This window comes from Pan troglodytes, chromosome 16, assembly GCF_028858775.2.
Source record: "Pan troglodytes isolate AG18354 chromosome 16, NHGRI_mPanTro3-v2.0_pri, whole genome shotgun sequence".
Lineage (NCBI taxonomy): Eukaryota > Metazoa > Chordata > Mammalia > Primates > Hominidae > Pan > Pan troglodytes.
In genome coordinates, this window is record NC_072414.2 from 67,853,937 (window position 1) to 67,880,179 (window position 26,243).

At 38.0% G+C, this 26,243-nt stretch overlaps 2 protein-coding genes and 1 pseudogene across 33 annotated transcripts in view; 1 reads left to right on the forward strand and 2 right to left on the reverse strand.

The window, feature by feature from the left end:
* FBXO22 (F-box protein 22) overlaps positions 1–9,923 on the forward strand; it is a 30,667-nt gene extending 20,744 nt beyond the window's left edge. For 5 of the 7 annotated variants that reach the window (XM_016927242.4, XM_054667807.2, XM_054667810.2 and 2 more), the window contains 2 exons: positions 5,325–5,490; positions 8,129–9,270. In XM_016927242.4, the coding sequence (XP_016782731.1) occupies positions 5,325–5,490; positions 8,129–8,546 (584 nt within the window). In that variant the 3' untranslated portion in view covers positions 8,547–9,270. Of the gene's footprint in view, positions 1–5,324; positions 5,491–8,128; positions 9,271–9,683 lie in introns of those variants that run through there. The other 2 variants (XM_054667808.2, XM_063795262.1) reach the window with 1 other exon arrangement.
* A 724-nt stretch (positions 9,924–10,647) lies between these two features.
* NRG4 (neuregulin 4) overlaps positions 10,648–26,243 on the reverse strand; it is a 127,135-nt gene continuing 111,539 nt past the window's right edge. For 12 of the 26 annotated variants that reach the window (XM_054667817.2, XM_054667815.2, XM_054667813.2 and 9 more), the window contains 3 exons: positions 20,546–20,633; positions 18,748–18,830; positions 11,324–11,460 (listed from right to left, as the gene is read on the reverse strand). In XM_054667817.2, coding sequence (XP_054523792.1) covers positions 20,575–20,633 — 59 coding nt within the window. In that variant the 3' untranslated portion in view covers positions 11,324–11,460; positions 18,748–18,830; positions 20,546–20,574. Of the gene's footprint in view, positions 11,461–18,421; positions 18,556–18,747; positions 18,831–20,545; positions 20,634–26,243 lie in introns of those variants that run through there. The other 14 variants (XM_063795275.1, XM_063795270.1, XM_063795271.1 and 11 more) reach the window with 3 other exon arrangements.
* On the reverse strand, positions 25,161–25,994 carry LOC134808574 (RWD domain-containing protein 1-like; annotated as a pseudogene).

Below are 26,243 nucleotides of genomic sequence, written 5' to 3' on the forward strand. Positions count from 1 at the left end.
AAGCACAGTCTGAAAGCCCCAGCTGCAACAGAGGAGGGGAGAGAAGCTTCCCTCCCTGGCAGTGCTCATGCACTTCTTCCTCTAAACCTTCATGTAATCCAGGGAAGGGGCTCTAGACTCAGAGCAGTGCCTGGCAGCTCTACCTGTCTGTACCACAGACAGGAGAGCTTGAGAAAGCAACCCTAGCACTGCCGAGCGTTGGCAAGATGGACTTCAGCTTGAGAGCCAGAGCCTCTTTGCTCCTTTGAGAATGCTTGAGGTGGTTAGTTATATAGCAAACAGTTGACTCACACCTGGGATCCTCCCTCTCTTTTCCTTTTACAAATATCCTTCTGACTTTCTTCTAGGTGAAGCACAAACCTGTAACATTGCCTTTTGGGGCACAGTGATTTTCTGGATTTCAGTTTTATTTGCGGAGAGTCCCATTAGAAAAGCTTTCCTATTGATTTTTACATTTTAGGGTCAAGAGAGGAAGTTCTGAAGAATTCAGTTGCCTTTGCTCTTTGAAGGAGAGGATTGGAAGTGTCCTGTGTTTTCCATAGCTCAGTAGGCACAGTTCTTTCTGGCAGCCAGTTCTGGGGTGTGTATTTAATTTTACTTTGGTCTGGTCTGATTTAGCTTCTGTAATATGGATATAATTTGCATGTTAAATGTGAATTTTGGAAGTATTGAATCCTCACAGACTTTTTAGGAGTAAAACAGTATGTAACAGGTTGTTACAGGCATTAAATAAGTTAATTTCTATAATGTACTTAGAACAGTGCTCTGTACTAGTGTTTGTTGTGAGATTGGTGATCTGGTGATCTAGCTTGTAGATTGTTCAGATTCTTTCTGCTCCCTGCTTTTTGATCCTTTAACTACTCGTCTTGAATTCTGCCAGCCACCAAGAGGGGTAAAAATAGAACTTTAATGACTTGTCAGATTCCAAAAAAGTGTGAAGAAGAACAGAGTTTTAAAATTATCTGAGGACATCATAGAGAGTCTTGAGGGGTCATAGGCAGTACCAGATGTGAAGCAGAGAGAATCAGTGCTGAAGCTCAAGGGATTGAACTTGTTCTGCCTTCGAAGTTGCCCAGCCCTTGAGAAAGCAGAAGTGACAGGAAGCTAGTGTTAAAAAAAAAAAAAAAAGCGATGCTGACATCTATTCAAGACAATGAGGCAGACTTTATTTGGGAGACCACTGTGATGGGGTTTTGCACTACGGGAGAGAGATCAGGCTCAACTCCAAATGCACCAACCACAAATGGGGATTTATAGCCAAGGAGGAGGGTGGGGGCTTGGTGGATGAAAAATTCCTAAGAGGATGGGGTAATTCTTTGCTAAATTTACCTAACAAGATTATTACTGGAAAGAACAGTTTCATACTATTCCAAAACCAAAGACATCTCTTGGTGGACAACTGCAGTAGTTAACTTGATTATAGTTGCCAATCCTACATGGCAGGTCAGTTTATCCTGTTACCTAAGGTTACATTTTGTAACCAGCTTATCATCTTGAAAGGTTCACCAGGAGGTTACACTGTTTAAAGTGCCTTATAAATACTTTTCTGGAATTGTTTTTAATGGTTGTGGTAAGCTCCTGCTAATGTATCAACTTTTGGAAAATTCTAGAATAAAATCTGTAGTCAGATTCTATGGCGGGTAGCCCAGAACATTGGGTTCTTGATGAACCTTTACCTATGAACTGGGGGGAACCCAGAACCTTTCAGGAAAACTTGGCATTGCTCCTTATTCTTCCCTCATATTTTAGGCCTTTGAATTTTCAGTGTCAAGGAGTTGGAGTTGTGTACCTTCCATCTGTTATTTACCGGTAGCACCAGGTAGTCTGTTGGTTAAATACAGAGCCATCTGCTCTATCAGGCAGCCAGCCTTGGCTAAGGTGGGTTTGTTCTTTAAGTTGGGGTAGGGGAAAGTGATTCTACTTTCTAGGGTTGTGTATTAGGAGGGGGAAGTGTTCCATTAGCTGAGAACCAACCCACTAGAGAAGATGTTGAAAGAACACCACTGGAGAAGATGGTGTTAACTGGAATGTGTGACTGAGGCAAGAATCTCAATCATTCGAGGTTTACTGAGCCAGAGGTTGAGGGCGTATCCGGGAAAAACACTAGTCACAAACGAGTGGCTGTGTACTCTGAAGAGGTTTTCAATACATGTTTTTAAAGGAGAGCAGGAAGGATGGGGAAGGATAGGCGTGAGGTGAATGGTTACATTCCTGTGAGACTTTAGTTAGTGCTCAGTAAATCTACACTTTACATAAGATAAGGTGAACCTTTTGAAGAAAGGAAGAACCATTTATGCAGATGTCTCAGAGTAGGTGGGTGAATTACTGATCTCTTGTTTTTGTGCAGCATCTGGGAAGATAAGCTTGTAATGGACATTATCAGTGTGGAATTGAACAGATTACAGACCTAAAGTTACAATTGACATGTCCTTGTGTTATGGGAGGATGTACATCTTAAAGGTTTTGAGGCCAGCAAAGATTTTCCTTATGAATGATTTGTGGGAGCAGTCATCTGGAGATGCCTAAAGCCTTTTGCCTTTCCTGGTGGGGGGGAGGGGTGTGAGGCGGTAGGTCTGGCTAATGTATGATGCTCTGACACAGGGTTGTGAAGTAGCAATATTAATTTGGAGAGAGGATGGTGCTTCGCTTGACTCAGCCTCTAGGCTAAACTTTCCCTTTGGCATAAGGAGTTTGGAGGTCCTGAGATTTTTAAAAAATTTTCCTTTACATTGGGTATGTGTTTGTTAAATGAATGGGAGTGGTTGCCTTTAGAATATTCAGGTAGGATGTTTAGTGGACATTGTAAAAGAGCATCTAGAGCTTAGAAAACAGTAGGAAAGGTTGAGATTTAGAAGTCATGAGGTTTCTAAAAGCTAAAGCCCTGAGTGTCAGGAGATGTGGGTTTTAATGTAGAGTCTGTCATTATATTGTCCTGGGGTAGTAGTCACTTCTCTGGCATTGGCAGTCCTTGTTTGTAAAATAAAACTCTAGACTTGATCTCACAGGCCTCTCCCAACTCTGAAACTTTGTTCTAAAGAAGAAAATGTATTCTCTCAAAATTTCGTGGGCTAGTCTATAAGGGAAAAAAGACGCTTTAGCAATGGTTTGGGGTATATGATGTCATGAAAGTAATATTCTTTTTACTGTCCAAGTCAGTAATTTACTGTGTAGAGGATTGGAAATGGACCAGAGGCAGTTTCCCAGAATAGGTCATTATTTGGTGTTAGTAATTGGTCATTCACGCATCTGCATACCCTTTGTTTCCTTAAGTAACTCTCCTTTCTGGTAACCACCTTAGGTTTGTCAAGGTGGAAGTCATGTGGTCAAATCAAATGGAAACACAAGTGTGTTAGGTATTAGATTCATTTTCCTGTCCCCAAAGCACCCCTGTTTGGTAATGCTGGCAGAAGACATACATGTGGCCAAAAATCATAGGAAAAAAAGCTCCACATCACTGATCATTAGAGAAATGCAAATCAAAACCACAATGAGATTGTATCCCATACTAGGCAGAATGGCTATTAAAAAGTCAAAAAATAACAGATGCTGGCAAGTTTGTGGAGAAAAAGGAACACTTATACACTGTCGGTGGGAGTGTAAATTAGTTCAGCCATTGTGGAAGATAGTGTGGTGATTCCTCAAAGACCTAAAGACAGAAATACCATTTGACCCAGCAGTCCTATTACTGGGTATATATTCAAAGGAATATAAATTATTCTGTTATAAAGACACATGCACATGTATGTTCATTGCAGCACTATTCACAGTAGCAAAGACATGGAATCAACCTGAATGCCCATCAGTGATAAACTGGATAAAGAAAATGTGGTACATATACACCATGGAATACTATGCAGCCATAAAAAAGAATGAGATCACGTCCTTTGCAGGGACATGAATGGAGCTGGAGGCCATTATCATTAGCAAACTAACACAGAAACAGAAAACTAAATACTGCATGTTCTCATTTGTAAGTGGGAGCTAAATGATGAGAATACATCGACGCAAAGAGGGGCACAAGAGACACTGGGGCCTACCAGAGGGTGGAGGGTGTGAGGAAGGAGAGGATCAGGAAAAATAACTAATGGAGAATGGGCTTATTACCTGGGTGATGAAATAATCTGCACAACAAACCCCCATGACACACGTTTGCCTGTGGAACAAACCTGAACATGTATCCCTGAACTTAAAAAAAAAATCAAATTGATAGTCTATAAACAAGCTGCCAGAGGCTCCAGTGAAACCTGGGAGCTGTGGGCAGAGCAAGTAGGCTGTCTCTGTTACACTCTGCCGCCTCCTAGTGGTAGCAGCTTTTAGTTCCTGTGTCACAGAATTGAACATTTTCCTGCTTTGCAAGGAACTTTCAAAGGCTAATTCGCCTTTACTCTCACCTGCTTCCGTGGAGGAGGTGAATAAAGCCTGTATTTCAGTGATGTAGTAGTTTCTTAGGCTGCTGTAACAAAGTACCCTAAATTTGGTGACATAAAACGAGAAATTTATTCTGCACAGTTCAGGAGGCCAGAAGTCTGAAATTGAGATGGCAGTAGGGGTAGTGCTACCTTGGGAGGCTGTAGGGGAGAGTCTGTTCTTTTTCTCTTCCTGCCGCTCCAGTTTCTGCTTCTGTGGTCACACTGCCTTTTCTTCTCTGTCTCTCCTTTGTATATCTTTCATTATGAGGACACTGTCATTGGATTTAGAGCCCACCTGGATAGACCAGATGATTTAATCTTAAGATCCTTACTAACATAGCGAGACCCCATCTCTACCAAAATAATTTAAAAAAGATCCTTTTTCCAAATAAGCTCACATGTATAGGCTCCAGAGGTTTGATGTGGATATACCTTTGGCATGGGCAGGGGGCACTGTTCACCACACTATAAGTGGTTAGCGCCTTTTCTCTCCTTTAAAAAATAAAAAATCTGTAAATTCTCACTGCTGCTAGCACAGCTCTGTGTAAACCAGTGTTTTTTTTTTGTTCCCTACTGAGAGCCAGCTTGCACCTTGGTCTACCAAGGGTTGCTGCTCAGTACATAGCTGCTTCGTTATTTGTGTTGATTGCATTATTTATTAACACAAATAGCCATTTAGTTTTTTTAATAGAAAAAATAATTAAGATTTTGCATAATGTTTGTAAAAAATGGAAAACTTGATACAGAGATCGAAGAGGATATAAAATAAGATTAAAAAATGGAAAATTTGATAGCTTAAGCCACTAAATTGCCCTTAAGGAGGAGTGCAAGTCAGTAACATTTAATTTTGCAGCATGTATAAAATAATTTCTGTTTTAAGGCTGTCTTTAACTGTTGCTCTTCATTTCTCTGCAGGTCTTTTAGATAACCCTGAACTTCGTGTGGTCCTTGTCTTTGGTTATAATTGCTGTAAGGTGGGAGCCAGTAATTATCTGCAGCAAGTAGTCAGCACTTTCAGTGATATGAATATCATCTTGGCTGGAGGCCAGGTGGACAACCTGTCATCACTGACTTCTGAAAAGTATGTCTTGTGTGCTTCTGATTTCGTCTGTGAATGAAGGGAAATGGTCTCAGGTTTTGTCACTTTGGGGTTAACAATTTAAAAAACATGTTTAAAGAATTATTAAGATAATAGTTCATTCCATTTTGTAGTAGACATTGGCTAAGGGGCTTACTGAACATAATTCTGCTTACAGTTGAATAATTACATTTTTATATATATTGTCCTTCAAGAACTTCCTTGAGTCACATTCTCCTTAAAATTTGACATTGCCTGTTGATCTTTCCTTTGACAGATGTGGTACTCTGTGTGACCTCAATGTGTCACCTCCTTTCTAGTTTCCTCCTTTAAAGGAAACACATGGTTAGAGTGTATCTTTATGGCAAAACTTCTCAGAGCTTCTAATATGCCCAGTGCTGTGGAAATCTGGAAGGAGAATAGCATTACCTGTGACAGTTCCCAAATCTGTTTGGTCACAAAACTTTTTTCCACGGAATGTCTTGCAAGTCGTACTGGTTTTTGGAAATTCTGTATTAGATCTTTTGAAAGGCTTTTTCAAGCTTAAAAATTGTGGATCTTTTTTGTTACTAAGGCTTTTGCTTTCAAAGATAAAAATATTTGCTCTTCTGTCTTGGGAGCCATTACTTCCTTTCCATCTTGAATGAAAATACATATCATTTTGAGTTCGAAACAATTAGGTGGACATAAATATCATTTGTTTCCAGCAGGAAAATCAGACCCTACCCCACCCTCAATGCTTGTAAACACTATTTGTTTCCCACTGTGTTTAATATTTGCATCCTAGAGTGGTGACATGGGGACAGACTGTTGCAGATCAGTATCTATAAGAATAATGTAAGTCATCCTAGTTATAGTCTCTCTTCTGGTAGTCTCTATGAGCTAGATCTGGGAAAATAGCTAAAGTTGAGGTCCCTGGACTGCCAGGGAGGAGGAAGAGAGGAAGGCCAAGTACGTTGAATCCCAGGCAGGATATCAAACACTGGATTTTGTGCATACGTACACTGAATTCTTGGTGGCTATCTAAGTTATTTCCCCTCTTGCCTAGTTTTTCCTGTGTCTTTGCTATTAACTTAAATTGTGTACTGATAGGGCAATGGTGATTCAACATACAGTTTACCTTTGAAATGCAGATACCTCACTCAGACTTATAACATCTGAGGCGCTAGCTTGTTAGTGTAGCTATTTGTATATCATCTACTTTTTATACCTAATACGAGAAACACCCCCCACCCCAATCATTACTCTTCACATGACCCATTAATTTTAATGTGGTCTTCATACTCTGTCAGCGGTTAAGAGAAACCATTGAGTAAATGAGGGCTCCATTTTAATAAAGTCCAGATAACCCAACTGACCCAGTGCCCCAAAAGGAAGGTGTATAATTCTTTGAGGCAAGATTGACAATGTATATTAACAATTCTGTACCAAAGAGGAAATGTGATAAAGTTTTAAGAGCAGCAGAGGACTTCAGAAGACGGATTTTGCCCCTCACAAACTTGTTTTACTACTAGCTAGCCTTATTACTTTAGTAACCTTTTTGCGTCTTAGTTTCTCACTAATCCAGTGACTCTTGCCCATTTTATAGATTCAGATGTTGGAAGCATGATACAATACTTGTTTATCCCCTAGTGGATGTTCACTATATTATGCTTTATAACTTTTATCAATGTTGTATTTTCTTTTGTAAGGATAAGATATTTCATTTTTTTAAAAAACCAGGCAAATATAAACAAAAACAAAGCATGAGTTTTTACCATCAAATTAAGCTGAACTCTAGACTCAAAGCAATAAACAAGACAAAAAAATAACATAATCATATTTTCTAGTGGACTAGACATAAAGCTAAAACTTCTAGAGGTAATAGGTTTTTAAAATTATCCTCTGAGTGCAGTGGCTCATGCCTGTAATCCCAGAACTTTGGGAGGCTGAGGCAGGAGGATTGCTTGAGCCCAGGAGTTTGAGACCAGTCTGAGCAACATAGTGAGACCCTATCTCTACAAAATGTTTACAAATTAGCCAGGTGTGGTGGCATGTATCTGTAGCCCCAGCTACTTGAGAGACTCAGGCAGGAGGATTGCTTTATCCCACAAGTTTGAGGCTGCAGTGAGCTATGATTGTGCCACTGCACTTCAGCCTAGCTAACAGAGAACCCTATCTCTAAAAAAATAAAATCACCCTCCATTATTATATTTTTAATATACGTCTTTCAGAATTTGACAGCTGAAGTGGGGGGGAAGAGATGTTAATGTAAACAATAGCAGAAGGCTTCGTTTAGTGGATATCTTTGTGTATATTAATAAAATTATAACATTCCTTTTAAGGAAGTCAGAAAGGTAAGGAAACTGTACCTTCTAATAACCGGATATGGGTTTCAGAAATCGTTATGGATGTGCATTGCCCCTTTGTATTTGTGACTGAAAAAAATGGTGGCTTCTCTTGATCTGCCTTGTGCATTTTTTATGTATTAATTTTAAGTTTGATTTTTGACCCTATTTTACTCACCTATGAGGGTGAGCCTCAGATTAACCATAGGCTGCTAAAGGCAGCAGCCTCCCGTCAGTGAATCAGGAGGATTTTGCTTCTATACTTAAAAATTTTAATGTTTCATGAGATATTGCCACTTTTCTAAATTTTCCAGGAACCCTCTGGATATTGATGCCTCGGGTGTGGTTGGACTGTCATTTAGTGGACACCGAATCCAGAGTGCCACTGTGCTCCTCAACGAGGACGTCAGTGATGAGAAGACTGCTGAGGCTGCGATGCAGCGCCTCAAAGCGGCCAACATTCCAGAGCATAACACCATTGGCTTCATGTTTGCATGCGTTGGCAGGGGCTTTCAGTATTACAGAGCCAAGGGGAATGTTGAGGCTGATGCATTTAGAAAGTTTTTTCCTAGTGTTCCCTTATTCGGCTTCTTTGGAAATGGAGAAATTGGATGTGATCGGATAGTCACTGGGAACTTTATATTGAGGAAATGTAATGAGGTAAAAGATGATGATCTGTTTCATAGCTATACAACAATAATGGCACTCATACATCTGGGGTCATCTAAATAATAATTAAAGTGGCTTTCATAATATGTAACTTTTGGGTTCTGCCTTTTTCAGAAAATGGAAACTTGGGCCATGTGTATTTCAAACAAAAATAACTTTAGATACATCTTTTTTGTAGCTTTGATTGATGCTCTAAGATCACATGAGGGTAGTTTTTAATATATTAGATGAAGGACAACTTTGGACATAACACTGACTAGGAGTTGAGAGCTTTTGCATCAGGCAGAAGCAAACTGATTATAGTTGTGTTGCACCAGATCATGTAGCTGCTGTGTAACATGACCTTAAATAGTCTTCCTGCATAGGAAGAGCAAAAGGGTATTCATCAATAGGATATAGATTTAAGACATTCCCTGACTACCCCTTGCGTTGTTAGGTGATGTCTTTTAGCAGAATCATGAAGACCTTTTTTCTCCCTTAATAAAGGAGAAAAATATACTGATGGCTTGAGAAATTTTTCTCTGCCTTTCAGTTTTATGAATTTTTTCAGAAGTAACAATATTATTATTGACTTTTTACTTATTTGATAAAAATTAAAGAACTATTTTTGTTTTGGTCAGATAAATTGACAAGACTAATCAGTATTTTATTATAAGTAAAACATTTTTCTTCTTTCCTTAAAAATATTTTTTTTTCACCTAGGTCTAAATAGCTAACTAACTGGTAGACCAGAGTACTACATCATCTTAATTTGATTTTATACTAATAAAACATAGCGTGGAACTCATTCAGGTAATGTTTTGCATTTCATTGCTTTTGGATGAACAAAGGAAGTAAACTAATCCTTTATAAATGAAAACCCAGAATAGTTGGTGTGTCAGCTAGTCATTCCTGTCATATTCCCAGTAGAATGATTTTCAAGTTTGAATTTCTGTACAAATATCTAAATAAGAGATGTGCAGAGAGCACCAATTTTCCTTCAATATCCATTCTTTACTTTTCACATAATGATAGAACCTTTGATTTTTCAACTGGGTATGCCTCCTAGAATAAAGACTACATTTCCCAGTCTCCTGTGCAGGTATGACTGTGTTCTGGACAATGGAATGTGAGGGGAAACGATTTTTTGTGTCCTTAAAATGGCATGACCATTTATTTGCCCCTTTCTCCATCCTGTTGCTTGGAATGTGGATCTGGTAGTGAGCCATCTTGGACCCTGAAGAGGAGGCAACACACCATTGTAGAAGAAAAACAACAGAAAGATCCTGGTCCCTGTACGACCTCATTGAAGAAACACCATAAGTGGCGTGGACTGTCCACCTCCAGACTGTTTTACAAGAGAGAAATTAGCATATTCCATCTAATACAGTATGATGTAACTAATGTTACTTTTGTAACAGTCAGTGGTTTGTTCTAACAGGACAGTAGAACACTTGCAAGGTAAGTAAAACCAAATGTATTAGCATTATTCCTGCTTTTCCTTTTTTGTCACTTTTATCCTTTTTTTAAAACTGAAAATATTTTTCTCTTGCTATTTATATATATATTTTTTTATATGTATGATAAAAATGCTTGGAAGAGTCCTTTAATTTATGGTTATTCTAAATCCTAGTTCCTGAGGCAAGTCCAAAGAAAAATTTGTCAAAACTTTTCATCTATGAATATTTATATTTAGCTCTTGCTATTTAGCTATTATCAAAATACCTCAAAATTTTAGTCCTTGAATGTGCTCATATAGCCCATAAGGCAAATATTTTTTAAACTTTATTGTCCCTGATATTAACCAGAATTAGTTGAATAGTAGAGGAAAAGGGATTTTTAAAACTGAAAATATGAACAAAATGAGCCTTAGAATTGAATGGATTATTTTAAACAAATTAATACTCATATAAAATGTTTTGCTGCTTCTCAAAGAGTCTGATACAGGGTAATTTCATACAATATTTGATGTTGTTAAAGCATTCCTTTTTATAGCTGAGCCTTTGGAGCTTGTTATGAACAGTAAAATCATTTAGTCACATGGTTGTAACCTTAGTGCAAAGTAAAAAGGGAAAAGTTGACCTAATAGAAACAATACTAGTATTGATAAGAACAAAAGTCATCCTCCCTGCCTCTCAGAGGCCCTGAAGTCCTGTGAGGAAGGGAAATAGTAATTTAACCAAAGTTAAATCTGTGTAACTCATTTATTACAATTTTGAAAGGCTTGTCTTAGAAGCATTAAAGGAGTATTAGCTAAAAACAAACTAAATTCCTAGAGATGACAATCATTGTAGTCCTCTGTGAAACTGAAAATGATCACATGAAAAAAAATGTGAGCATAAAAAAGAGAAGTAAAGGTGTACCATTAGCCTACATACTGAGCTGACGATCAGATCATAGAATACTTTATTTAATCAAGACATTTAAAAATACTTATTTCATCTACATACTTTCAAAGCAAAATAATTTCTGGGGCTAGTTTCCTTTGTATAAGGCTTAAGCAAGGAATATATTTCCATGCCCTTTGATCCAAGTAAAATCTAAGGAAGAGGGAAAGTAAACCTTGAAATTAAGACCTAGAAATAGATCCACCCTTGCAGACTGATAAAAGTGGGCAATCTAGTAGGCCAGTTCACATTACAGTTATCTCAGTTTTGCTTAAAGCAAACCCTAACCCTCAACCTACGAGGCCAGATAGCAAAGACGTGCAACTGGTTTATATTGCAAATTTAACAAAGTGAACATGCAAAGAATTACAATAGAAATAAACTTTTATGAATCTGAGAACTTTCTATGCAATCTGCAGAAATTTTTAAGAATATAAACATGCTTTTGTCATTTTATACCCAGTCTGGCCCAGGTTTGCACTGCCATAAATTCAGTTTTAATGGGAACAGAAGACTCCAGATCCTCTTGATGGGAAGAAATCATGAAATTTTAGATGATTGACTTGATTTTCATTTGTAGAAACTGGGTATGAGTTGGCTTAATGAAAATCCTAAAATAATAAAATAAGCATTAGTAATAATATCCTTGTTAAATGAACAAAGTGAATACGACATAAAGAACGTGGTACCAGAAAGTTACTTTAATATTGACCCTATGTAGGGAAGAATAATCAAATATTTGCAAAATATGTTATTTTTGTTTTATATATTTAACTTCTACCCTATGCCACAACTGAAGACAGGTTACAAGAACATGTGCTACTACAAAGTAGGAAACTGGCAGAAGCCAATAAGTATCACTTAATATTTTGGTATGGAAACTTTTTTTTTTTTTTGAGAGAGAGTTTCGCTCTTGTTGCCCAGGCTGGAGTATAATGGCACAATCTCGACTCATTGCAACCTCCACCTCCTGGGTTCAAGTGATTCTGCTGCCTCAGCCTCCCTAGTAGCTGGGATTACAGGCATGCGCCACCATGCCTGGCTAATTTTGTATTTTTAGTAGAGATGGGGTTTCTCTGTGTTGGTCAGGCTGGCCTCAGACTCCAACCTCAGGTGATCTGCCTGCCTCAGCCTCCCAAAGTGCTGGGATTACAGGCGTGAGCCACCGTGCCCAGCCGGAAACTTTCATTTCTTAAAACAGATTTATAAAAGTTTTTGCTATATAGTGACTGTTAGCCAGTAAAAACAGGGAAGATTGATTAATTTAGAAGAAATTGAAAGAAAATATATTTATTAATGTTGCTTTTAAATGCAAATTATCAGATTGAGGAGAATTTTGAGACCATTGACATTTTTCTAATTATGACTAAAATTTAATCACTATACTTAATAAACATACTCTATTCAAGGTCTTGTAATAAAATTATAGGGAGGAATAAAACATAATTGACCCCAGCGACATCAGCAAAGTGGGTGGACTAGGAAGCTGCAAGCTTTTGTTTGCCTATCAAAACATTAAAAAAAAAAAGAGGCCGGGCGTGGTGGCTCACGCCTGTAATTCCAGCACTTTGGGAGGCCGAGATGGGCAGATCACGAGGTCAGGAGATCGAGACCATCCTGGCTAACACAGTGAAACCCCATCTCTACTGAAAGTACAAAAAATTAGCTGGGCATGGTGGCGGGCACCTGTAGTCCTAGCTACTTGGGAGGCTGAGGCAGGAGAATGGTGTGAACCTGGGAGGTGGAGCTTGCAGTGAGCCGAGATCGTGCCACTGCACTCCAGCCTGGGCAATGGAGCAAGACTCTGTCTCAAAAAAAAAAAAAAAAAGCAACTGTCTGAACGAACTTTGTTAGAGCTTTGGAAAACAGTCAAAGGTTTACAGCAACCAAAAGAATGCCCAATCATCTGCAGAATGGTAGGAAAATTTTGTGACTTTTTAGTGGCTCTTGCCCGAACCTCTCCCTACATTGTGGCAGTCTTAAAGCAGCAGAAGCCCAGTCCCCTCCCTTGAGCTGGAGAAAACATGCTAGACCTTTTTTGCAAATTACTGTGTACATTTTTTTCTAACCTGTCTGGGGATACCTGAAGGACTGACACAAGGTCACATCTTTGTTTTGCCTAACTGGTAGGGTGGGCACTGCTTACAAAAGCTGCAAAGAACCACAGGTGCATGGGGCAAGAGGTTATGGGTGTAAACATAAAATAGAACAACTAAGGCCCAGAGGAGAATCTGGGGTAAGACTTTGGGAAATTAAGAACAGTTACATATACAGGGGGGATTTAAAATGCGACATGCATGCCCAGGGAAAACACTTGCCCGGAAAGTTCTAAGACCCAAGCTTTCACCTTGGTCTGGTCCCTAAGCCCAAAAGCAGGCCAAAGTAAGTATTGAAGGATTACCTGGGACAAAGCTGATTTGTAACATCTAGGATTGCTCCTAGCATTCAAGGGAATTTATGTCAAAATAGCTGAACATGACATAAAAGGAAGAGAGACTTCAGTGATCACACACAGAAGGAATAGTCTTTTATAGAAATAATTTGGAAAACTCTCAAAACAAATGGATGACAGCTTTTAAAAATAAAAAAACAATGAACCTGAAAACCGTGGGGAAAGGAAAGAATCTCATACCTAGAGTTACCATATTATAATAGTGAATATCCAACTCTCAAGGAAAAAAATCACAAACCATACAAAGGAACAGGAAAATAATGCGCATTCAAAAGATCAAAATTAATTGACCTTGTCCTAATGAAGGACATTAAGCTAGACATATACTTTAACTCAAATATGCCCAAAGAACTAAAGGAAAACATGAACAAAGAATTAAAGAAATCAGGAAAATGATAAATGAACAAAATCAGAATATCAACAGAGATAGGCATTATAAAAAAATTCTGGAGGAGAAAAGTATAATAAATGAAATTTTCACTACAGGGCTTCAGCAGCAGATATAAGCAGGTAGAAGAAAGAATCAGCAAACTTGAGATGGGATCATTGAAAGCAGAAACAACAAATCAAGCCTCCATAGTTTTAAAAGATACATATCACACACAAAGAAGTGAAGAAGATACATATCACGCACAAAGAAGTGAAGAAGATATGGTGCATTTTTGAACCACAACAGGATGTAGTTAGAAATCAGTAACAAAAGGAAAATTGGAAAATTCACAAACTTGTGGAAATTAAACAAAACACTCAACCAATGGGTCAAAGAAGAAATCACAAGGGAAATTAAAAAGAAGAGAAAAATGCAACATACCAAAATTTATAGGATGTAGTGAAAGCACTGCTAAAAGGGAAATTTATAGACATAAATGCTTACATTAAAAAACAAAAAACACCTCATGTCAACAACCTGACTTTGCAGCTTGAGGGGGAAAAACATACTAAATCCAAAGCTAGCAGATGGAAGGAAATAATATAGAACAGATATAATAAATTGAATAAAGATTAGAAACACTAGAGAAAAATCAGTGAAACTACAAGTTCTTTAAAAGACCATAAAGTTGGAAAGCCTATGCCTAGATAGACTAAGAAAAAAAGGAAGACTCAATTGCTAAAATAAATGAAAATGGGAACAGCACTCTAGATTCTAGAAAAATGAAAAGGGTTATAGAAGAATACCTTCGACAATCTAGATGAAATGGTCAAAATCCTAGAAATGCAAAACCTACTACTGCTGAACTATGAAAAAAATTTAAAAATCTGAATAGAACTATAACCAGTAAGGTAATTGAATTAGTAATCAAAATTCTCCTGGAAAAAAAGCACTGGACCTGATGGTTTTCATTTGTGAATTCTACCAAATAAGAAGAAATAACCCCAATCCCTTCTAACTTTTCCCAAAAATTGAAGAGGAAGGACGCTGCCTAATTCATTCTGATGCTGAAGCCAGACAAAAATACTACAAGAAAAGATTACAGACCAGTTATTCCTTATGATCACTGATTCAACAATTGTCAATACTAGGAAACTGAAATTAGCAGCATATTAAAAGGATTGTACACCACGACCAAATGGAATGAATTCCTGGAATGCAAGGATTGTTCAACATACAAAAATCAATATAATATACTACTTTAACAGAATGAAGCGAGAACCAGATGATCATCTCAATTGATGCAGACGAAGCATTTGACAAAATCCAGCAGCCTCTTGTGATTAAAAACACTCAACAAATGAGGGATAAGAGGAAACTACCTCAACATAATTAAAGCCAGATATGAAAAGCCCACGGTAGACACCATACTTAGTGGTGAAAGCTTTTCCTCTAAGATCAAGACAATGCTCATTTCACCACTCCTATTCAACACAGTACTAGGAGTTCTAGCCTGAGCTAGAAAAAGAAAAGACATCTAAGTTGGAAAGTAAGAAGTAAAATCCTATATGTTCACAAATGATATGATCTTTAGACAACCCGAAAGATTCCACACCAAAAAAAAAAAAATAATTCAGTAAGGTAGCAGGATACAAAGTCAACCCACAAAAATCAGTTGCATTCCTATACACTAACAATGAACAACCTGAGAAGGAAATTACAAGAACAGTCCCATTTACCATAGCCTCAAAAAGAATAAAATGCACAGAAATTAGCTTACCCAAGGTGATAAATGGCTTGTACAATGAAAACTACAAAACATTGCTTCAATAAAGATAAAAATAAACGGAAATACATCTCATGTTCATGGATTGGAAAATCTAATGTTAATATGTCAGTACTATTCAAAGTGATGTACAGATTCACTACAGTCTCTATCAGAATCCTAGGATTTTTTTTTTTTTTTTTTTGCAGAAATAGAAAAACCCATCCTGAATTTCATGTGGAATCTGAAGGGATCCCAAATAGCCAAATCAGTCTTGAGAAAGAAGAACAAATTGGAGGACTTAAACCTGCAGAGTTTAAAACTTACTATAATGCTACAGTAATCAAAACAATGTGATTCTGGCATAAAGGCAGACAGATAGACCAATGGGATAGACTGGAGAACCTAGAAATAAACCCTCTCATATGTAGGTAAATGATTTTTGACAAGGGTGCCAAGGCTATTCAAAGGATAGTTTTTTCAACAAGTAATGATGGGAAAGCTGGATAACCACATGGCTAACTAACAAAGTTGCAACCTCACTCATTTGCAAAAATTAACTCAAAATGGACCAAAGACCTAAATGTGAGAGCTAAAACCATAAAACTCTTAGGATGTGGCAGTGGTTTCTTGGATATGACACCAAATTCACAGACAACAAAAGAAAAAATAGGCAAATTATACTTCATTAAAATTAAAATTTTGTACATCAAAGAACACTATCAACAGAGTAAAAAGATTACCTATGGAGTGGGAGGAAATAATATGCAGTTCACGTACCTAATAAGGATTAAACATCCAGAATACATACAAAACTCCCAAAATGCAACAACAATGTAAAAACCTGATTTAAAAAATGGCAAAGGATTTGGATAGATCTCCAGAGAGGACATGCAGATAGCCAGTGAGCACATGAAAAAATGCTTAGCATCACTAAACAGTAAGGAAATGCAAATCAAAACCACATTGAGATACCACTTCATACCCACTAGGATAGCTCTTATTAAAATTAAAAAAAAACACACAAGTGTTGGCAAGGATGTGGAGAAATTGGAACTCTTATTACTGATGGAAATATAGTGGTATGCAGCTGCTGTAGAAAACAGTATGGTGATTTTCCAATTAAATATAGAATTGTCATTTGATTCAGCAATTGCATTTCTGGGTATATACATAAAATAATTGAAAGCGGAGGCTTGAGGGTATATTTGTATACCAGTGTTCACTGCAGCATTATTCACAGTAGTCAAAAGGTAGAAACAACCCAAATACCCAACAGATGAATGGATAGACAAAATGTGTTATATCCATACAATGGAATATTATTCAGCCATAAAAAGGAAATTCTTATACATACTACATCATGGATGAACCTTTCAGACATTAAGTAAATCACAAAAGGACAATAATGTATGAATCCACTGATGTGAGGTACCTAGACTAGTGAGATTCATAGAGACAAAGTAGAACAAAGATTACGTTTTGTCACAGGGGGCAGGAGGGAATGGGAATTTATTGTTTAAGGGACACAGAGATTAGTGTGGGATCATGAAAAAGTTCCGGAGGTGCATAGTGGTGACTGGTACATACAACGAATGTATTTAATGCCTTTAAACTGTAACTTCAAAATGGTTAAAATTTAAATCTTACGTACGTTTTGCCACAGTAAATTTTTAAACCACCAAAAAAAAAAAAAAAAAATATGGCCTAGCTTTTTTTTTTTTTTTTTTAAAGGGGGGTGGGGTGGGGTATTTAGTCACAAGACATAGAGGAACTTTAAGTGTATATTGCTAAGTGAAAGAAGTTAGTCTGAAAGGCTACATACTACATGACTTCAAATATATGACATTCTGGAGAAAGCAAAGTTAGTAAAGACTGGTTGCCAGAGGTTCAGTGGGAGAGAGGGAGGGGTAAATACATGGAGTAGAGATTTTTAGGGTGGTGAAACTACTGTATACAATACTATAATAGTGGATACATGACATTATATATTGGTCAAAATCCGTAAAGACATACAACAAAAAGAGGACCCTTCATGTAAATTATAGGCTTCAGCTAGCCTGGGTGACAAAGTGAGACTTTGTCTCAAAAAGTAAAGTAAAAATGTGTCAATATTGGTTAAACAAATATACCACAGTAGTGCAAGATGTTAATAATAAAGGCCTGGGGTGGGGGGAAGCATAGGGGAACTCTGTACTATCTGCTCAGTTTTTCTGAAAATCTAAAACTTCTAACAACAAAGTCTATTAAAATTATGTGAGAGCTTTTCATTTTGTGTACTCTGTCTCAATGTCTTACCCTCATGTGTTTGTGAAATGAATGAACGATGGGTGATGAATTGGTGACACTAGTGACACACTGAATTCACAGCACTTACACTGGGCCAGACTGTGTAGAGAAGCCAGCGTGCATCCCAGCCTTGATGAGGACATAGTTCAGAGATGGGCTGTTAGGTTTGGCCGGTGCATGCCCTTCTGCCTAAGCCATTTACCAGCCCCAGACCTTTCCACTGCTCCAAGACTTTATTTTCATACTTCCTTAAAGTTACTATTGCTTTTTTTCCCCCCATGTAACTTAGGTAGAAAAAACTGGAGAAACTAAATTGTTCTGACCTAATCAGTTCTTAATGTTGCACCTAAAAAGATAGAAACTGCATTCTGAAAAATCATGCACTAAAAATTACAAGGGAAATAGGTTTGGAACTTTGTGACCTGTGTAGTACAATAACAATCCTAAATTTCCAGTTACTTGCACCTAGAATTAGTCAATCTTTTGCAGTCAAAATTTTGGGTTTTTGTTTCTTCCTTTGAGAGACAGATCCTTGAAATCAGTCACTTCTAGTAGAAAGCATTTTCATCAATATTGAAAGAATGATACAGAGGTATCTATCAGTCAGTGCTTTTTTCTAATTGCCAGGTGAAATGTCTTCTTAGTTTTTTCATCAGTACTTGCAGCTTCTCAGATAACAGCAGGAATGAGGTGGTTTTGAAGCCACTAAGCCAGCTACTCCTTGCATTTAAAGGGTTTTCATCCTTTTTCATAAGATCTTCATATATCCCTTAGGGTTTCTCTCTAGGTGTGTGAACATTTGCCTCTGGTTGCTTCAGCACATCAGCTTTCTGGGGAGAGTCATGTTGAACCAATGTGACTTCGAATTATACTGGTATCACCCCCTACTTAGCAGTTGCCGATGGACTGATGCACATTACAGAAGCACACACACCTTGCAGCAGAATGGATTATGGTTCATGATACGAGTTACACAAGCGTTTTATTTAAGAAATAAAGGATTAAATTTTTAATTCTTTTACCTAGTGGTGTTTCATTTTCTGCCTTTGTAAAATAAAAACAATGATTTGGTTCACTTTGACGTTTCTTCAGTGTTCTTCATGACCTGTGAAAAATAATTAAGAATTAAGATGCTTTCTCCATTGCAATGTTTCTTACTACGCACACCTATCTACATGTCTCTTATCTTCTTCACATATATAAGCCAACCCCTTCTGTTTGTGATAGGATGTGTTGAGGTAAACTAACCTAGAATATCAAAAATTTCCAGCAGCCTGACAAGACTCCTCAGAACACTGAGTTATGTCAGATTCCCCATTCAAGTCTCACATATAAGTTCCCTGCATGCCTGCCCACACCCCCTGCCCCTCACTGTCTTTGCTCACTGCTTCTTACCCAAAGTTCTAACAAGCCTGGTGACCTCTCTCAGATATACAAGTTAGAAAAGGGTGGTTGAGGGGAAAAGATTGCTAGAGTGAGTCACTGTAACAGCAATGACAATAATAGATGGCAAGAAAATACCAAGGAAACAAGGACTAATAAAACCTGTGGCTAATTGGGACTATTTAGAGACAAAAATTCCCTTTGTAGCCAGCAAGCCCTGAGACTAACACCCATATCTGTGGAAGTGCAGTAAGAAAAACATGGGTTTAACCTCCCCAAACCTCAGTTTTCTCATTGTAGAGTGAGAATAATACCACCTACTCCATACAGTTGTTAAGGTTTATAGGAGTTAAAATATTTGAAATATTAACCATAGTACCTGGCACACATAGGCATGTGGTGTGCATGATCATACTGTTACACTGCTTTCCATTTGGAGAGTTGTGTTGTCAGCATTAGGGCATTATTGCAGTAGGGATGGTGTCTAACAACAATATAAATGCATGCTAAGACTTCAGGCTGTGGATTTATGCTAGGAATAAATTGGAAAGATTGCCCGGGGAGGCTTACATTCCAGAAGCACACAGGGCAACATGAATAAACCTATCGATGAAGTAAGGCTTGATGGTGTGGTGGCAGGAGGACGTCCTTGGTGAAGGAAGGTCATTAATAAGTTTTTAAAATATAATGTACCTTTATGCTATGATTTTCATAATATGAGCTAACATTATTAAGCAAGTCCCAGTCTTCATAATCGGCTCTCCTCATCAGAGAATCTAACTTTATTTTCATGACATATCTTGTCACATTTAGTAAAAGGCTTTTGTGTGTGTGTTGGGGGGGGGGTGGTGGTGGTTATTTGCTTATAGTTATGGTCTTGCAGTTATTGACTGAGATTGTTCAACCTTGAAAAAACGGTCAAATGAACTAATTTTGTCAGCTGAGCCTAATACCTTACCCCTGTTTTTAACCTTTGTTATGATGTCTTTTTCTTACAAAAAAACAAAAACAGTAATTTAATACTTTTTTTAATACTTTTTTTTTTAACAAGTATGTCTTTATAAAGTCAAGCTCCTGTTACTCAGGAGGCTGTTACATTTTTGTATTTTTAGTAGAGACAGGGTTTCACCATGTTGGCCAGGCTGGTCTTGAACTCCTGCATTCTCTGAGAATTTCTTCATGGTTATTTAACCATCAAGCACTTTAAAAATTAATGTGGCTCCAGACATTACAAATATAGCAAAGATCTACAAACCTAACAAACAAAAGACATGCTTTTACTCATGTACAGGAGTAAAGTATGGGAACAGATTATCCCTCCTGATAAGTGATAATTCTGAGCACCATAAAACACATCAACTGATAGCATTATTTAATAATGGCATCTCTTTCAGGCTGACTGACTTTTTATTGTGAAATATACTTTAAAAAATTTACCATTTTAACCATTTTTAAGTTCAGTAGCATTAAGTACAGTAGTCCCCTCTTCTCCATGGGGGATACATTCCAAGACCCCAGTGGATGCCTGAAATCACAGACAGCACCAAACCTAAATATACTATTTTTCCTGTACCTATGATAAAGTTTATAAATTGGACACAGTAAGATTAGCAATAACTAATAATAAAGTAGAACAATTAATATGACAGCATCACTACTCTTGCACTTTGGGGCCATTATTAAGTAAAATAAGGGTTATTTGAACACAAGCACTGTGATAGTGCAACAGGAGCTCTGATAATGAGATGGCTACTAAGTAGCTAATGGGTGGGCGGCATATACAGTGTGGATGTGGTGGGCAAAAAGATGATTCACATCCTGAGTAGGTCAGCGGGAGATTTCATCATGTTGCTTAGAAGGGTGCGCAATTTAAAACATGAATTATTTCTGGAACTTTCCGTTTATATTTCAGACCACAGTTGACTGTGGGTAACTGAAATTGCTAAAAGCTAAACCACCTATGAGGGGTTATTATTGTACATTTACATTGTGTGCAACCATCACACCATCTCCAGAACTTTTTGTTTTGTTTGTTTTGTTTGATTTTGTTTTTTTGAGACAAGGTCTCGCTCTGTTGCCCAGGCTGGAGTGCAGTGGCACGATCTCAGCTCACTGCAAGCTCCGCCTCCCGGGTTCACGCCATTTTCCTGCCTCAGCCTCCCAAGTAGCTGGGACTACAGGTGACCACCACCACGCCTGGCTAATTTTTTTTGTATTTTTAGTAGAGACGGGGTTTCATCATGTTAGCCAGGATGGTCTTGATCTCCTGACCTTGTGATCCGCCTGCCTCAGCCTCCCAAAGTGCTGGGATTACAGGCGTGAGCCACCGCGCCTGGCCCTCCAGAACTTTTTCATCATCGTAAACTGAAACTCTACCCATTAAACAGTAACTCCCTATTCCTCCCCTGACAGCCCTGGTGACCACCATTCTACTTTCTGTCTCAATGAATTTGCCTATTCTAGGTGCCTTGTATACGTGGAATCACACAATACTTACCTTTCGTGTCTGGCTTTTTCACTTAGCACGTCTTCAGGATTCACCTATGTTGTGGCATGTATCAGAATTTCATTCCTTTTTAAAGCTAAATAATATTCCATTATAGGTATATACCACATTTTATCTATTCATCCACTGATGGATATTTGGGTTGTTTCCACCTTTTGGCTACTGTAAGTAATGCTGCTATTGAGGCAGGAGAGGTAGTCAAGGAAGTAACCATGTTCTTGGTTACAGGGGCGACCGTGCTGTCAACACAAGAAGCCCAGCATTCGCATTGTAGTCCAGCTCATTAAAGCAAAGCTATCTCCAGTAGGGAATTTCCCTGTAGGGAGCATGTGCATTTTGATTTTACTTGTCCTCAGACTGACCCATTGCTCATTATAACTGTAAAAAACACTTCCCTGAGGAGAGATTTCAGATGCTAATGAGATATGTGATGTGTGAACAAACACGTACAGCTACTGGCATGTGCACCCAGAGGACCAGCCAAAACATGCTTACTAGTAACAGCTCTTCCCACCTCCTCATGAGTAATAATCTAAGACTCCCAGAAAGGGAGTCTCCCTAGTGCCAGTCTTTGCTGTCTCATCCTTATGAGCAGCCTGCCCTGAATCCTCTCTCAGGGTGTCCTGTCTATTCTGCACCTAACTTTCAAAATATTCTTTCTCCTTTGCAATAATATTGCTATATGCTGCATCTCTGTTTTGTGTCTCTTGTTTAAACTCTTTTAAACTGAAAAGACAATAATCAAGGTCTCACAATAGCCATTAACACTATGAGTGTAGGTATACAAATATCTGTTTGAGTCCATTCTTTCATTTCTTTTAGATGTATACCCAGGAGTGGAATTGCTAGATAATATGGTAATTCTGTTTAATTTTTTTTTTTGAGGACTTGCCATATTGTTTTCTTAAAGTGGTCGCACCATTTTACATTCCCACCAACAATGCACAAGGGTTCCAATTTCTACGTGTTCTCACCAACACATGGTTTCTGGTTTTTTGTTTGTATCAATAGTAGTCACCATCCTAAAGGTTGGAAGTGGTACCTCATTGTGGTTTTGATCTGCATTTCCCCAATAATTTGTGATGTTGAGTATCTTTTTTCATGTGCTTATTGGCCATCTGTGTATCTTCTTTGGAGAAATGTCTATTCAAATCCTTTGCCCGTTTTTGAATTAGGTTCTTCTACTTGTTGTAGTTGAGTTTTAGAAGTTCTTTATATATTCTGGATATCAAATCCTTACCAGATACATGATTTGTGAACCTTTTCTCCCATTCTATGGGTTGCCTTTTCACTCTGCTGATAGTGTCTTTTGATGTACCAAAATTTTAAATTTTGATGTCCAATTTGTCTAACTTTTCTTTGGCTGCCTGTGCTTTTGGTGTATAAAGCAATCATTGCCAAATCCAATTTCATGAAGCATTCCCCCTATGTTTTCTTCTCTTAGTAATTTTAGCTCTTACGTTTAGGTCTTTGATCCACTTTATTTATTTATTTATTTATTTATTTATTTATTTATTTATTTATTTTTTGAGATGGAATCTCGTGATCTCGGCTCACTTCATCCTCCGCCTGCTGGGTTCAAGCAATTCTCCTGCCTCAGCCTCCTGAGTAGCTGGGACTACAGGCACGTGCCACCATGCCCAGATAATGTTTTGTATTTTTAGTAGAGAAGGGATTTCACCATGCTGGCCAGGCTGGTCTCGAACTCCTGACCTCGTGATCCACCCACCTGGGCCTCCCAAAGTGCTGGGATTACAGGCATGAGTCACTGCGCCCGGCCCTAGTTAATTTTTGTATATGGTGATAGGTAAGCGTCCAACTTCATTCCTTAGCATGTGGATATCCAGTTTTCTCAGCACCACTTACTGAAAAACGGGCTTTTAAAAACAACTTACTGAGGTATAATTTACAACTTACAAAATTTACTTTTTTAAAGTATGTAATTCAGCTGAGCACAGTGGCTCATGCCTGTAATCCCAGCACTTTGGGAGCCCAGGCAGGAAGACTGCTTGAAACCAGGAGTTCGAGACTAGCCTGGGCAACATAGCAAGACCCTGTCTCTACAAAAAAAATGTAAAAATTAGCCAGGCATAGTGGTGCACACCTGTAGTCTCAAATACTTGGAAGGCTGAGGCAAGAGGACTGCTTGAGTGCAGGAGCTCAAGGTTGCAGTGAGCTATGATCATGTCCCTGCACTGCTAGAGCCTTGGGCAACAGAGTGAGACCCTGTCTCAAACAAAAAAGTCTACAATTCAATGAATTTTAAAATTTACAGAATTGTGCAATCACCACCACAATCCCATTGTAGAATAAATCCATTACCCTAAAAAAGATCATGTGTCCATTCCGAGCGGCCAAGGCAGGTGGATCACTTGAGACCAGAAGTTCGAGACCAGCCTGGCCAACACCAAACCCCGTCTCTACCAAAAAATACAAAACACTAGCCAGGCGTAGTGGCACGTGTGTGTAGTCCCAGCTACTTGGGAGGCTGAGACACAAGAATCCATTGAACCTAGGAGGCAGAGGTTGCAGTATGCTGAGGTCATGCCACTGCACTCCAGCCTGGGTGACAAAAAAAAAAAAAAAAAAAAAAAAAATCTTGCCCAAACTTTAATTGGGCTGTCTTTTTATTATCGAGTTGAAAAAGTTCCTTATATATTCTAGACATGTCCTTTATCCATCTTTTATATCCATTTGCAAATATTTTGTCCCAGTTTGTGTCTTGCCTTTTCATTTTTAGAATGGTGTCCTTTGAAGCACAAAAGTTTTAAATTTACATGAAGCCCAATTTATGAAATTTTTTATCGATTGTGCTTTTTATATTGTATCTAAAAATCTTTGCCTAATTCAATGTCACAAAGACTTTCTCTTATGTTTTCTTCTAAGGTTTTTATAGTTTTAGCTCTTATATTTAGACCCATTTTGAGTTTTTTTTGTGCATGGGAAAGGGTCTGAATTCATGTTTTTGCATGTGAATATCCAAACTGCCCCAGTATCATCTGTTGGAATGACTATCCTTTCTGTATTGAATTGCCTTGGCAGCTTTGTCAAAAATCAATTGTGGTCTATCTGGATGCCCAGTATGAAGCTTCTAACTTTGTTCTTCTTTTTCAAAATTATTTTCTCTATTCTAGGTCCTTTGTGTTTCCATGGGAATTTTAGAACCACCTTGTCAATTTTTACAAAAACACCTGTTGGGATTTTGTCTGGGATAGCACTGCATCTATATAGGTCAATTTGAGAACTGACACCTTACAATATTGAATCTTCCAAATCTATGAACAAAATATAACTCTCCATTTATTTAGGTCTTCATTTCTCTCAGCAATTTTTTTTTTTTTTTTAGTTTTCACTGGATAGGCCTTTCATATTTTTGTCTGATGTATGCTTATGTACTTAATAAATTGAGATTCTATCATTAATCATTTTTTTTAAATTTCCATATCTAATTGTCACTGATATATAGGAATACAATGGACTTTTTTGAAATTTTAAGATAAGTTTATTAAGTCCAATGATGAAATCTATCAGAAGAATATTCTCCTGAAAATAATTTCTTCTTGGAGAAAAGGAAAGGAAAATCAAAACCCTCTGAGCATAGCCAGGATGCTGTGGCAGTCGAGCCTCTCTACAGATGGGGACAGTCCCTCTGGTCAGTGGAGTCTCTCTCTGGGTCAGCAGGTTTGGAGTCTGGATCATCCTCCTCATCCCCCAGCTCCAGGTCATCCATTTACTGGAACAAAGACTCAATTACCTCCACATTGTTTCCAGCATCCTCCAAGAACTGGATATCAGATGTGTCAAGATTTGGATCTGTTTCAAGTAGCTGTTTCCCACTTATTTTTTCCTGCTTATTCTTTGATTTGGTTCTTTTTGATTTCCAAGAGTTCAGTATCAAACACGGCTTCTCAACTTAAGAAATGCTTAATTGTAAACAGGAATGCCATGGAATAATTGCTCTATGGTTTCTTCTGCTTCTTTTTGTTTCTTGCCCAAATTTTAATTGGATTGACTTTTTATTCTTGATTTCAAAGAGTTCTTTTTATATTCTACATATATGTCTTCCTCCCTTTGCTTTTTATCCATTTCATTTAATTTTTCTTGCACAGCTGTCACTAAAGATCATCACCATGCCAAGATTTCTTCAGCTTCTAATGCTAAGAATTTTTAAATGTCTGAGACATTATCTTCTAGATTTTCCAAGAATGTTTCATAAAAAGGAGCTTCATTTGGGTATTTCTCACTGTCTGTAAACTTGAGGATAGTCTGGACAGTTTCATTATTTTCTCCAGCCTCAGATATCACAGTAATGGTAGAGCTGGGTGGGTTCTTTTTTTCTTTTTCTTTCTTTTTTTTTTTTTTTTTTTTTGAGACGGAATCTCACTCTGTTGCCCTGGCTGGAGTGTGGTGGTGCAATCTCAGCTCACTGCAACCTCTGCCTCCTAGGTTCAAGCGGTTCTCCTACCTCAGCCTCCCTAACAGCTGGGATTACAGGCACCTGCCACCATGCCCAGCTAGTTTTTGTATTTTTAGTAGAGACAGCGTTTCACCATGTTGGCCAGGCTGATCTTGAACTCCTGACCTCAAGTGGTCTGCCCCCCTTGGCCTCCCAAAGTGCTGGGATTACAA